Genomic DNA, 12,802 nt, shown 5'->3' with positions numbered 1-12,802 from the left:
TTTTTGTACTTGAATTTAAAATTAAGTCTTTTATAAGAACAGTTTAATTGTGATAAGGATATAATTATCTTCAAAGGTTTACACGGCACAGAAGTAGGTTTGAGCTCAATATCTAGGAGTCCAACTCTGGACCTCTCCACAGCTTTGTCAGCAACAGTAAGAGGTTAACAATCTGCACTGCATTCAAAAGAGCTGAAAAATCAGATCCATGTCATTTATTGGCACCATGCAAACATTAAGTAAGGTGACTTATTAGTAAATATACCTAATATTATACTACCTAATGCTGCGTATTGTCATGACAAGGATACTCAAACTGTCTTCACTTAAAATGAATTTATGGATAAGTCCCAAATTACTTCCGAGTTTAACTCGGTTACTCATTTTAACTATGAGTCAAATCCTGTATCTCTTGCTAGCCTGACAAAAAGAGAAGTCAGGAACTGTTTTAGCTGTATATGGAGTGAATACTATTCTGATTTACATCCTTAAAGTAAAAAAGGCAAGAAATCTCTTTGGAATTCTAGTTATGAAAATGAACTCTTTTTATTCTAGATCTTCTGGAACTAGTCATGAATATTGGTAAATTATTGGTAACTATCAAACTGTACTATGTTCTCTTGTTATCATACCTGTATACAAACAACCACAGAAGCAGAGTTAAACAGGCTTATGGGCCTCAAATACAAATGACAATCAAGTGGTTGCAAATCCTTCACATAGCATCTGAAGCTACAAAAGCAACTGAACATGACCTAAAAGCCTTGACAAGCCTTTGTTTCCATTTTCTCAATTGTATTTCTATATTTAAGAGATGTAAATTTAGCTGAAAACAAAACACTCATCACTGTATTTGAAATCTGTAGAGTACTTAAATAAATCCAGGTACATATATGACGATTCATTTGCCAAAAATTTGTGAGCACTCGCTATTTTTGTTGTGAAAAAACTCACATCAGGCACACTAATTCCTCTAATGTGCTTTATCACATATTTTTTGTTTTAGATGACAACTATCTATTCTAACTGCAATACACAGCCATTACTTTCATATATTGTAGAATATTGCACGTCTAAATTTAGATAGGCAGATTTCATTAATTGTAAATTAATTTAAAAAAGAACATGAATTTACCAGCTTAATTGGTGTTAATATCTAAATTACATAGTAATTACAAAAAGAGAAAACGTGGAGATACGGCTTTACAATGCAAACCTAATAGTTCATTTAGATACTGCAAACCAACATTCACTATCTTATCAATTTCTGGTGCATTTCAAAGCATGCCTCCTGGTGTAGTCCTCTAAAGCTCCTCTTGCACACAAGGCTGTTTTTCTGATTCACATTTAGACCAGACTGCATTCAGTGATTCGCATGCTACGTTGTAGACGTGTACATCAAGCATTGACAACGTCTCTGAAAATAAAACAGTGCAAAAAGAAAAGAAAGATGCAAAGGTGCCATCCAACCACAAAGAAATATCAAAATGTGAGATCAGTCAAGCAGAATAATGCAACCTCAGTGAATCCAGCCCTCGCCGCTTTACGGAACATAAACTGATTATCTGTTCAAGACTGGTGGTTCATTCAAGACAAGGGGTCAGTCTCTGTCCAGCAGCCTGTCCCGCAGGAACCACTGCCTGGCAGCAATCACTGCATGGACAGAGACTCTTCCACCCACTCACCTCCAGAAGTGACCTCTTCAGAACTGGGCTGAGGAACATTGGCAGGACAATGTGGGGAAGCTTGCATTGCTGCTGCCCTTTGCTATACCTGTCCTGTGGAGAAATAGAGGACTTAATTTCCAGGGCTGCAGTGAGCATCTCCCCCATTACAAGTAAAGGAAAAAGAAATGAATTTGACAATGCCTGCTTTGAACAAGTACATTTAGGGGTATGGTGAAGAACTCCCATTTTCTACTCAAGTATTTGGGTTACTTTCACATCTTCTGTGGAGCTCCATTTGTCTGCCCAGCCAGCAAGCTGGATTCTTTGGTCCATGAGTTGATGGCGTTCTTGCCAGTTACCTATACAGCGAGCTGGGATATGACCATTGAGAATCAACTAAAAAGCATGAGTAAAATAAATAGGAAATCATGCTTAAATAAGTCTCTCAACTCTGACATGAGCAAGTACTTGCCATTGGGCAACTCTCTCCCTTCTACCTCCCTTTCACAATGGCAAGTTTCTTAGTCTGCTCTTTATACATTTCCGTTACAGAAACCATTACCATACAGATTTCCTAACAGAGAAACAGTCCTGTTTACTTCTTCTGTCCCACCCATTCCATAAAGGCATTACATTTTACTTCCACATTAATCTAAATAGGTTTACCTCAAGAATTGATCCTAGCAAAAACAACTTTTAAAGGAAAAAAGGAAACCTTCCATTATCCTCATGGTTTCCAGCTAGGACAACGGGTTTCAGCCACCACTTTCAGTGTGACACATAGAAATTACCTGTTGATACCAAAAGCATAGTCCTTTAAAACAAGAGGAAAAAAACCTCTATCTGAAATACATAATTCATACTTTTGAGCGTGGTGGTGATTACAATGTTTTACAATTTCAAAAGCAATTCCCTAAAGCTTTACTAAAACAAGGCTGTTTGCTTCCAAAAGTGATTCCTTTGTATCTTTCAGGAGAACCATGACAATTTTTGTTGAAGGAAATGTCAAGTTTAGACACGGAGTATTGGAAGCTAATGACCAACTATTTTATTCTGATAGGAGCATACTCTGAGTACTGACGTTCACAGGCAGGCGCAATTTCAAATGATTATTTGGAAACACTTCAGCCTTCATTACATTTGCTTAACTTTGACCAACAGCAATGTTAATCTTGAAAGTGAACTGGAAGGCAAGACAAAGCCTATACATGTGAGGTTTATATATAATTCAGAGCTGCTGAAAAGCATCGAACGTGTATCTGTAGACTCTCGCATTGCATTGGACAGTCAAAGCTGCTTAGTTCATCCCTTTGAAAGTATCATGGCAGACAAGCAAGGAGTGGAGGCTTAGCAAAGGGATTTTGCTCTACAGAACACCAGAGTGGTTCATGTCTTATAAACTAAGATTTTGTAGAAGTACAGAATCGGTGTATATGGGGCAGGGCCTCTGCAACTCTGTGCTCCAGTGAACTACTGGAAGCACAACCTTGCCAAAACTGTAGATCAGGTCAGCTGTGGATTCGTATGGTAGGGTCTTGAAAACCAGCAAGGGTGGAGATGCCACAACCTCTTTGGATAACCTTTCCAGTTCTGCACTGCCCTCCTAGAGAAAAAGCTGTTCTAAGTAGCCAGTCTGAACCTCTCAAGCTGCCTATCAGTTGCTTTGACCTTACAATATCATGCACCACTACCCAGAAGTGTTTGGCTCCACTGTCTCTGCAATCCCTGTCAAGTACCTATGAACTGCCATTGAATTGCCCTCAGCCTTCTCTTCACCAGCTTCAACAAGCGGGTGGAAGAGCCAAGAAAGTGATTAGAAAAATATTGCAGAGGAACTCTATTAGGGAAAAAACAAAGCAAACCAACAAACAGACACAACTTATCAATCACTTAAGCTCGATCTATCAGCTGGGTATATGCTGCAAACATAGGGGTAAACAGAATTGTTCTCTTATTTGGGCAGAACTGACTTATGCCTGAAACACACAGACAAAGTATGTTTTGGACTTAAGTCTGACTTTAGCCAAGATATTTGGATGAGGTATCTCCAAGAGAAATAATAATAATTGGTCACATATATTGCACCATATTCAATAAATCTAGTATTTAAATATAAACCAAGGTACAGCAAGTTGGTTCAAAAAAAAAATAGGACAATGATTAATTCTGTCCTGAGCACCATAAATCAATGACCTGTTCACTTTCTAAGACAATTAGATGTGCTAATTCTAAGCACTAACAGTAAATCTGCTCCTTTTCTTTGCTTGACAAACACTAGAGGAGTATCGGAACCAAAACCTACATACTGCCTAAAACCCCCCTCAGAGTCACCAAAAAGCTGCCCTTGGAAGGACTGGCATTAGTGCAAACAGGTTTCACCCCAAACCACAACTTTTAATGTGTTTACCCTCCCTCAAATGCAAACTGGTAAAAGTTAAAACTGGTGGATGAGGAGGAAGCTACAACTGAAAGCAAGAGCTGAAACAGGCAGTATGGATTTTTGTTTGCTTTAGTAGTCCCCAAAAACATCAAATGGCAAGCATTTCACACTGTCAGGGTAACCTACTTTTGTTTCAAAAACAAGCCTTAAGCATTCAGAAACAAGCACCCCATGCACTAAATGCTTCAAAGAGCCTTTCCTTTGCTTACATCCTCCTGATTTTCTCCCAAGTTAACTATTGTTCTGAAACCTCTCCTACAGTCTGCATACTCCAAGCACTTCAAGAGGCACTTTAACCATATGGGGTATTTCTAAAATGTAGGATCACTTTCACTGTCAGGGAGAGTAGTTCATGGAATTCAAAAAGAAAACAATTTTGCCACGGGAGAAAGATATGTTCCAGAGATCAGTCCAACTCAAACAGAAAGCTATTTCATGACAAAGTTCATGATATTTTTCGCATAAACTCACATCCTACCACCATATCCAAGCTAGAATATCTCCTTCTTCCTTGTTTAAATATTGGGTAGACTCTATTATGTATATAAGGACTGTAACAGAGCTCCTGGATGTAGTTATCAGATCCATCAGAATTTTTCCTTTCAGTCCTATGGAAATCACTGGTTTTTTACAGCTCATTTCCCTTTGAGAAATGAAGGAAACCTACCTTTCAGTCTCCATGGCTGGAAAAAGTCCACTGTGTGGACCTTTAGATGAATGTATCCATGAATCTCTGGCTGCAGTAGTGCATTCCTCATCTCCATTCTTCACCCAGTGACAACATTCAGGTTGAACACAACCTTGCCCATTTCCTGCACGTGTGAGAGGACAGTACCACTGTGGACTGTAGTCCCACCTGGGTCTCCCCAGCCTGCATATACCTAGTGAAGAAAAATGAGCCTAACAATTTGAACCTACAGCTGAATGCTGTTAGTTGTCACTGCCAAGAAACCCATACTTAGGTGCCAGTACCCAGAAATGACATGGCTAGTACCTGAATTTTAATGGACAGACTCCACAGAAAAAGGATTAATGACAGTTTCAATATACTATATACTATGGCTTTGCTAAGAACCTAGGATTTTTTTATGCAAGCTAAAAGAATATTGATTTCTTTCAAGTCCACTGCACACTAAATGCAATTCCCACTGTTGATAATTGAGGTCTTGGATAAAAATGACGTTTCTCCCTAAGAAAAGAGTCAACGAGTCTTTCATGAAGCAGAAATGTCTAAGGCTCTCTGGTATTTCAAACAACCCTGTCAGCTGGAGGCAGCCAAAAACTTACATTGATTCATGAAAAAAAACAACAAAGAAAATTCAATTTGAAGTCACCCATGCCTAGTGTATATTCACTGTGCACTGTGGACTGCAAGACATTGCCAATCTAGAAACATCCATAGTGATACAGTTAACAGTACAAACTCAGTGCTTCATCTCTCGGTTACAAACTAAGCGAGAGCAAGAAATGGCTGTGAAGCCACAGAAGAAAAAAAAAGTCATCCGTGAGAATGTGGCTGGATCCTGAGAAACTTCAGGAGGTTCCATCACAAGTGCAAAATTCTGCACTTGGGGCAGAAGAGCTCCACACATCTGGCTGAAAAGCAAGTGGCAATGTAGCAGCCTGGCTGGAAAGGACCACCTTAGGTCATCCAGGATGCTAGACTTAATATGAGCAAACAGTGGGCTCATCTCAGAAAACCACATGCTGGGCTAACGCTACCAAGCAAACAGCCAGCAGAAAGAGGTCTATCACTGCTCAGTACTGATAAGGTTGCATTTCAAATACTGTGTTCAGCTCCTAACTTTTCCTCCCCCCAGCTGAAGCAGAAAAATTGGACAAATCCAGCAAAGTCCTAAGCACCTATGAAGTTGGTCAGGTGCATTAGGAAGTTTGGAGAGACCGGGGGAGCTGGGCTTGTTGAAGCTGGTGAAGAGAAGGCTGAGGGCAATTCAATAGCAGTTCATAGGTACTTGACAGGGATTGCAGAGACAGTGGAGCCAAACACTTCTGGGTAGTAGTGCATGATATTGTAAGGTCAAAAGCAACTGATAGGCAGCTTGAGAGGTTCAGACTGGCTACTTAGAACAGCTTTTTCTCTAGGAGGGCAGTGCAGAACTGGAAAGGTTATCCAAAGAGGTTGTGGCATCTCCACCCCTGCTGGTTTTCAAGACCCTACCATATGAATCCACAGCTGACCTGATCTACAGTTTTGGCAAGGTTGTGCTTCCAGTAGTTCACTGGACCACAGAGTTGCAGAGGCCCTGCCCCATATACACCGATTCTGTACTTCTACAAAATGTTAGTTCATAAGACATGAACCACTCTGGTGTTCTGTAGAGCAAAATCCCTTTGCTAAGCCTCCACTCCTTGCTTGTCTGCCATGATACTTTCAAAGGGATGAACTAAGCAGCTTTGACTGTCCAATGCAATGTCATTCTACAGATCAAGCAAACAAATGCCTGTTCCAAAGGGCTGGATCACTGTGCCCCACTCTTTGTCACTAGCAACCCAAACAAAGCACAAAGATACAACATGTGCACCAAGAAGTGTGCTTCAGATATCCAGAGCTAGAAAAGGCAACTCATCTCCGCTCAGCTTACTTGATTTGACCACAAGAGGTTGATAGACTCCCACAAGTGACTGAACCAAGTTATGCTAAAGTTAACCACGTTTTTTTAAGACTGATTAATTGAAGAGACTAATTCTGCATTTGACAAACAATTTCTTCCCAATAATGCAGCTGTGGTAATTCTTCAGCTACAGTCTATTCCTTGACTGTGGGCTACTCTTTGATGTAGCGCCTCAATCAAAAAAATCTGGAATGCTCTTAACAGTTATCATGACTACAGGAAAACTCCTCATCAGCTTAAGTATTTACATAAATGTTCTGCCTACAGCCTAAACTGCCACTGTGTCAGTATCACCATATGAACTTTCTGGAAGCTGTAAAAGCATAATTTAGGGGGGCAATATGAAACTAACAAGTACAAACCCAAAAATACCGATCAGAGGAAATTACTATTTTCCTAAGACATACATATTTTCTAAAGTTCTGGTAGTGATAACCCTGAAAAATAACTGTAACAAATTTATTTAAAACCGTGTTACTGACATTCAGGAAGTATCCTGTAATTTTTTCAGAGACATTTAATTATACCTTTCCTGCTACTCATCCATTGAAAGATCTTCTGGTTAGCATTAATTTGAATCTTCCTGCAACATAAATTAATACAACTTAGACACATATTTCAGCCCATTAAATAACAAACTGATAATGTGTCCAGGCAGTTTATTCTTGAAAGGAAGAAACAGGCACAGAATTAAAACCTGAACTACAATTACTCTGCATTTCAGGAAGTTAAAAAGTAGCCTGAAGCAACATTACCTCAAAGAGAAAATCCGGACAGTAGCTTTGCTGCACGTGAAGACATACAACAATATTTAAAAGAAAACAATATGCAGCAAGGATAAATTATAAAGAAGGAGTAAGCAAAGAGGTCAAAAAAACCCAAATGGGTTTGTACCCAGGTTATCATAAATTTGAATGTATTAAGGAAACTTGCAAAGACAGTATTAAGATCACAACATTCAACAGGATAACTTTAATAGTACACTAAACTTAACAACTTTTATTATATGTGAGAAATTCCAGATAGGCTTCCTAACCCATTATGCAAAGGAACAAAATTATAACCCTAAATGGCTGTAGTAACTATGGAAAATGTGTTCTTTTGGTTAAAGAATAAATTTTTGATAGACTAAATATACAGTTTGTTGGTGAACAGGAATGTAGTAAACCCTAAGAAAAATAACACCTTTAACAAATGCACATAATTTCAGCTCCCAGAGGTTTCTTCTCATGAAAGTGCAAAATGCACTTACGTTTCCTAACAGTGTGTAGAAAAAAAATTAAGCTTTGTAGAAGCTAAGGTTTCTCAATACAGCAGTTAGGCCAAATTTCCACCTTTATCTATTTCTGCCCTAAACAGCAAAACCAGTAATGGCATTGAATCTCTGAAGATTCAGCACACTGAGATTCCCAGAAAGGTTTTTGATAAGTAATTATTTTATCCATTCTTGCACTGAGTCAGACAAACTCTTCAAAAGAAAATCCTTTTCCACTATTAGGGGTTATATACTACGTGTATATAATATAGTACTGAAGACAAAAGTAACTAAGTTTACTGTACAAAGTAATTAGGAAAAATAGATGTAAAGATTAAAATCAGGACTCTTAAAACACAAATAAAATATGTGGCTTGTATATACAGACATATGTTTTTTGGACTTACAATACATATACAGAATACAGTTATGCAAAGCCAGGCACCCTGGTCCAATCCCACTTAAGCCAGTGGCACCTTTTTAATAGACTTCATTGGATACTAAAGCAGAATTACATAAAGGCTGTAACAACCTGTCAGGATTTTAAAGAAGAAATTGCTGCTCTTTGATGGAAATGCAGATCTTGGTTTCCTAACAAAAAATAAGTAGTACATTACAGTTCTTCAAATCTTCATGCAACTTGCATTATTTCCAGTCACTTCCAGTTCCACAGCATAGTGGTAAACTTAAAAAAGGAAACACCTCTAGCCTTTCCCTTGGTAAAATCTGGTAAAATTCCCTTGGTAAAATCCTGACCCCATTCTTCAGACATCTCTGTTGATACTAACCTATTTAACTAGGACCTTACCCAGCAAGCCTGTCGGGCCTCCTTCCAAAGTCAGACATTCCTTTTCAATAGAATGGTGTAGAGGTAGAGACTCTTAAAATTCCAAGAAGACCCTCCCCTTGCATGTGAGGATGATAGACAGATAAATAACTAACTCCAGGTCCAAGATGATTTTGAGTCACGTCCGAGTCCTTTAATGACAGTAAAAGAATGGTACAAATAGGCAGTTCCAGACCTCGCCCTCTCAAGATCCAACGAACATAAGTACAGAGAGCAGAAAGAAGTTGGCAAAGACTGCCACATGCATTACAGTTCTGGCTGGATTTCCTTTTTTTTTTTCCCTAGATAAAGATTTCTGGACCTTGAAAAGAAGACAGGATTGCAAATAAAAGCCCAGTATCACTACAATCAAGTGAAACAGCACATGACAAAAGAACAATTGTAGTCAAGGAAGGAATGACCGTATTTCCATCTCCTTATTTCTCTCCCACCACAGCTTGGATCTACATTCCTGACTTTCTCCTCTGTCTGAGCAGGAGTATTACTTCCAGAGAGAGACGTGGAGAATTTAAAGCTTTGGGCCCTGAACAGAGATGGAACAGTTGCCTTCTGGCAGGAATTAAGGCTGGTATGGAATATTCACAAAAAAAAAAAATAAAATTAAAAGATAGTCTGGAAAATGGCCAAAAGGAGATCAGAGGAACTTTAGCAGCATGAAGGCATATACCAGAAGCACATGAAAGGGAACTTCAAGGCAGACCACTAGGTTTAAGGAAGTATCTTTTGCCTGGGTAAAAGGCAGTGTGAACGAGGGGAAAATGTAAATTACACTTGTGAAATATTTAGTCCCAAAATATATATACTCTTTTGTATAATTTCCAGACCTGACCACACGTCAGACATATACAACAAAAGACGTATTTCAGATTCAGCCCAAATTTTGAAATATAAGAACTGATCAGCATATCCTTCTTCCTCTTCTTCAAGAACAACGTGCTACTGTATCTGAGATTCAGATTCTGCAAAATGCCAGCTATCTGTGAGTTAAAACATATTAAACACAGCGAAACTATAGCTCATGTCTTCTAACACATATATTGTGGTAAATATATGCAACAGGCATGCATAATTATGATGATAAACTGAGACTTTCCAGAAACACCAATATGATGAAGTTCAACTAGAAACAGTAACAGAAGAAATCTGGAAGGATTATATAGGACACTGGCAGAACTACATAGCTTCAAATTAGGTGAGGACTCTAGTAGGACCAACCATGGCAGCACAGAGCTCATTATTTAACCCTAATTTTTTGTAACTTCATTAAAGACTTAATCTTTAAAAGTAGTATTAAGGGTAAAAAAATGTGATTGTTGTGTGTCCAATGTTGTCACACAGAGGTCTAGCAGCATCAGTGATTCAGGGGTGAATTGAGAAGCTGGCATCCTCACCACCACTGGGAAAAAGGGCAGCAAATGGACACAGACAGAATCCACATGCTTATTATACCCATGTATTTACTGGACTTCCAAAGCATTTCTGTTTAATATTAGCTTCTGCATTTAGTTTGCCTGCAATGCAGAAAGTCTCTCCTCTCTGAAGCATAAGCTAATAGAAATTCCTAAATCATTTTCTGCTCTGTTCACACAGAGGGACCTACAGAGGGGAGGCCAGACCATGGCTTCACTGAGACTCACTCATAGAACTGCAGGAACAAGATGGCTCCAGAACAATCAGTTATCCACATATATGATCTCAGTACCCCCACGGCTGGAAAGAGGAGCTCTGGGGATTCTGAATTGGATAAAAGCTTCAGGGAACCGCTGGGTTATTGCTTTTAAGAGCTATTAGGATGAAGAGGTGCTTTGGCTCATCTCTTGTTTCTGCGCTATGCGCTGCTATTGCACTCTGTCAATAAATTCTGTCCATGATTCCACCAGAAAAGGCAGGTTTTGAAAAACAGAATGAAAACAATTAGAGGAAAATCTTCCTGTTTTCCAGCAGAAGTTTTCTCAGTGAGGCACAGAACAAGGAACAGAAAAAACAATGCGTCTTCACACATGAGAGAGTTGGGGTTGTTCAGCCTGGAGAAGAGAAGGCTCCAGGAAGACCTTATTGCAGCCTTCCAGTAGATAAAGGGGGGCTATAAAGAAAGATGTGGAGAGACTTTTTATCAGGGCCTGTTGTGATAGGACAAGGGGTAATGGTTTTAAACTAAAAGAGGGTGGATTTAGACAAGATATTAGGAAGTAATTTTTTACAATGAAGGTGTTGAAACACTGGAACAGGCTGCCCAGAGAGGTGGTAGATGCCCCATCCATAGAAATGTTCAAGTTCAGGCTGGACAGGGCTCTGACCAACCTGATCTAGTTGAAGATATCGCTGCTTATTTCAGGGGGATCAGACTAGATGACCTTTAAAGGTCCCTTCCAACCCAAGCTATTCTACAATTCTATATATTTTAGGCATCCTCAGTTAACAAACTGTTAATTCAAATACTGACCCCATTAACCTGTATACAGATCTTTCAAAGCATGTAAACTACAGAACTAGTGTGCTCTCCCAAGTTACTCTAACTCTGTCATGCTGCAGAATAAAACATTTTAGAATGGGTAGATGATGAATACATTAAAGAAATCAGATTTAAAGCAAGACAAAATGGTTAATGGTAGCTCTAAAGTTAAAAGCTTTTTAAATCTTGGCAAAATTCAGATAACATTTTCTATTTAGCCTTAAAATTAAATCTCAAAAGTGTCTGGATTTACTGGATGCATTATTGTCTTGGACAATGAAGATCCATGAATGTATATGCTCTTATGCATGAACATATATGCTCTTATGCATGAACATATAACAAACGGAGATTTCTGGATCAGAGGTGACTTAGCAAGAGGAACAATATGAGCTTAGAAATATTTCCAATGATTCAGGATAAGAAACTGCTAAACTAGGTATTTTTTATAGCAAACTGTAAATTCTATTGCTAACAATAATATGCCACCCAAAATGACTGAACTCAGTCATTAAAATATAAATTAAAGGAATAGCATCCTGTGCCAACTTCAATACAACTACATCTATCAAGTCTCATCTGTAGTAGCTGGGCTGATGTTTGCTATGTGGAGTTAAAAACCACTAATTCCTCCAATTTACAGCAACTTCTTGGCTTTCAGGAACAAAAATCGTTTTCTGTCTAAATATACTTACACTTAACAATCAGGAATTAATCCCTCTGCAAACAATTCTCCACATTGGCAATCTTCTTTGTTAGTAATTATTTATAACACAGAAGCATCAAAGCTTTCTGCTTTCAGATCTAATATTAGTACTATTACTACCATTTCCCAGGTACATCCAGGATAACTGTCAAACATTTTTCAACATACTTATAGTTCCTATTTCTCCCTTGCCTTCTACCATGCATAAATATTACAAAAACCTTATAGACAACTGGTCTTGAAGAGGCTTTACAGTAAACATCACTACTATATGTCTCTACAACACAGATTAAGTGGTGCACATTAGTTTGCATGGTGCAGCAATGGGGCCCCGATGGCAGACAGAAGTCAGCACTGCTCACCACAGGCTGTACTCTCCGGGGTAGGCAGGTGTGGTGTTTCCTTCTCTGTCAGCAAGGGACAAGTCTAGAAACAGGCCAAGTTTGCTGACATTTTAAGCAGAAGCTGGACTCAGGTTGCTGGGCTCATTAGGGCTTCTTTCACCCTGGTCTCCCCTCTGCCTTTACTACCTCTACAGTGGGACAGCTACCCACAGCAGCAGAGAAGTAAGGTTGGGCAGCCCAAGCTACAACCTCCTCTGGAGAATGGACTGTTTGCTGCTAATAACAGCATCCACAAGCGGTTTCAAACCAAACCACAAATTAAAATACCTTGATATTGATTTGAAGGTATGCAAAAGTAAAAGAAACATTCTCAGTATTTCAACCTAACCAAAAAACTAGGAAAGGTCAATGCAACAAACAACTGTTTGTACAAGTCACATTCTGCAGTGATTTCTGCA

At 38.9% G+C, this 12,802-nt stretch overlaps 1 protein-coding gene across 5 annotated transcripts in view; it reads right to left on the bottom strand.

The window, feature by feature from the left end:
• PPP2R2C (protein phosphatase 2 regulatory subunit Bgamma) overlaps positions 1 to 12,802 on the bottom strand; it is a 201,242-nt gene that overhangs the window by 119,432 nt on the left and 69,008 nt on the right. Inside the window, exon 2 of one of the 5 annotated variants that reach the window (XM_061468619.1) lies at positions 1,686 to 1,778. The exons of the other annotated variants lie outside the window; for them this stretch is intronic. Within the exon in view, the coding sequence (XP_061324603.1) occupies positions 1,686 to 1,752 (67 nt within the window). The 5' untranslated portion in view covers positions 1,753 to 1,778. The remainder of the gene's footprint in view (positions 1 to 1,685; positions 1,779 to 12,802) is intronic. 5 annotated transcript variants of the gene reach the window in all.

The sequence above is a fragment of the Pezoporus flaviventris genome, unplaced genomic scaffold (assembly GCF_033815535.1).
Source record: "Pezoporus flaviventris isolate CSIRO_AGI_PZ_B2104156 unplaced genomic scaffold, CSIRO_AGI_Pfla_v1 ptg000002l, whole genome shotgun sequence".
In the NCBI taxonomy this organism is placed as follows: domain Eukaryota; kingdom Metazoa; phylum Chordata; class Aves; order Psittaciformes; family Psittacidae; genus Pezoporus; species Pezoporus flaviventris.
The sequence above is the reverse complement of the archived record's forward strand: the minus strand, read 5'-3'. Positions and strand labels throughout refer to the sequence as shown.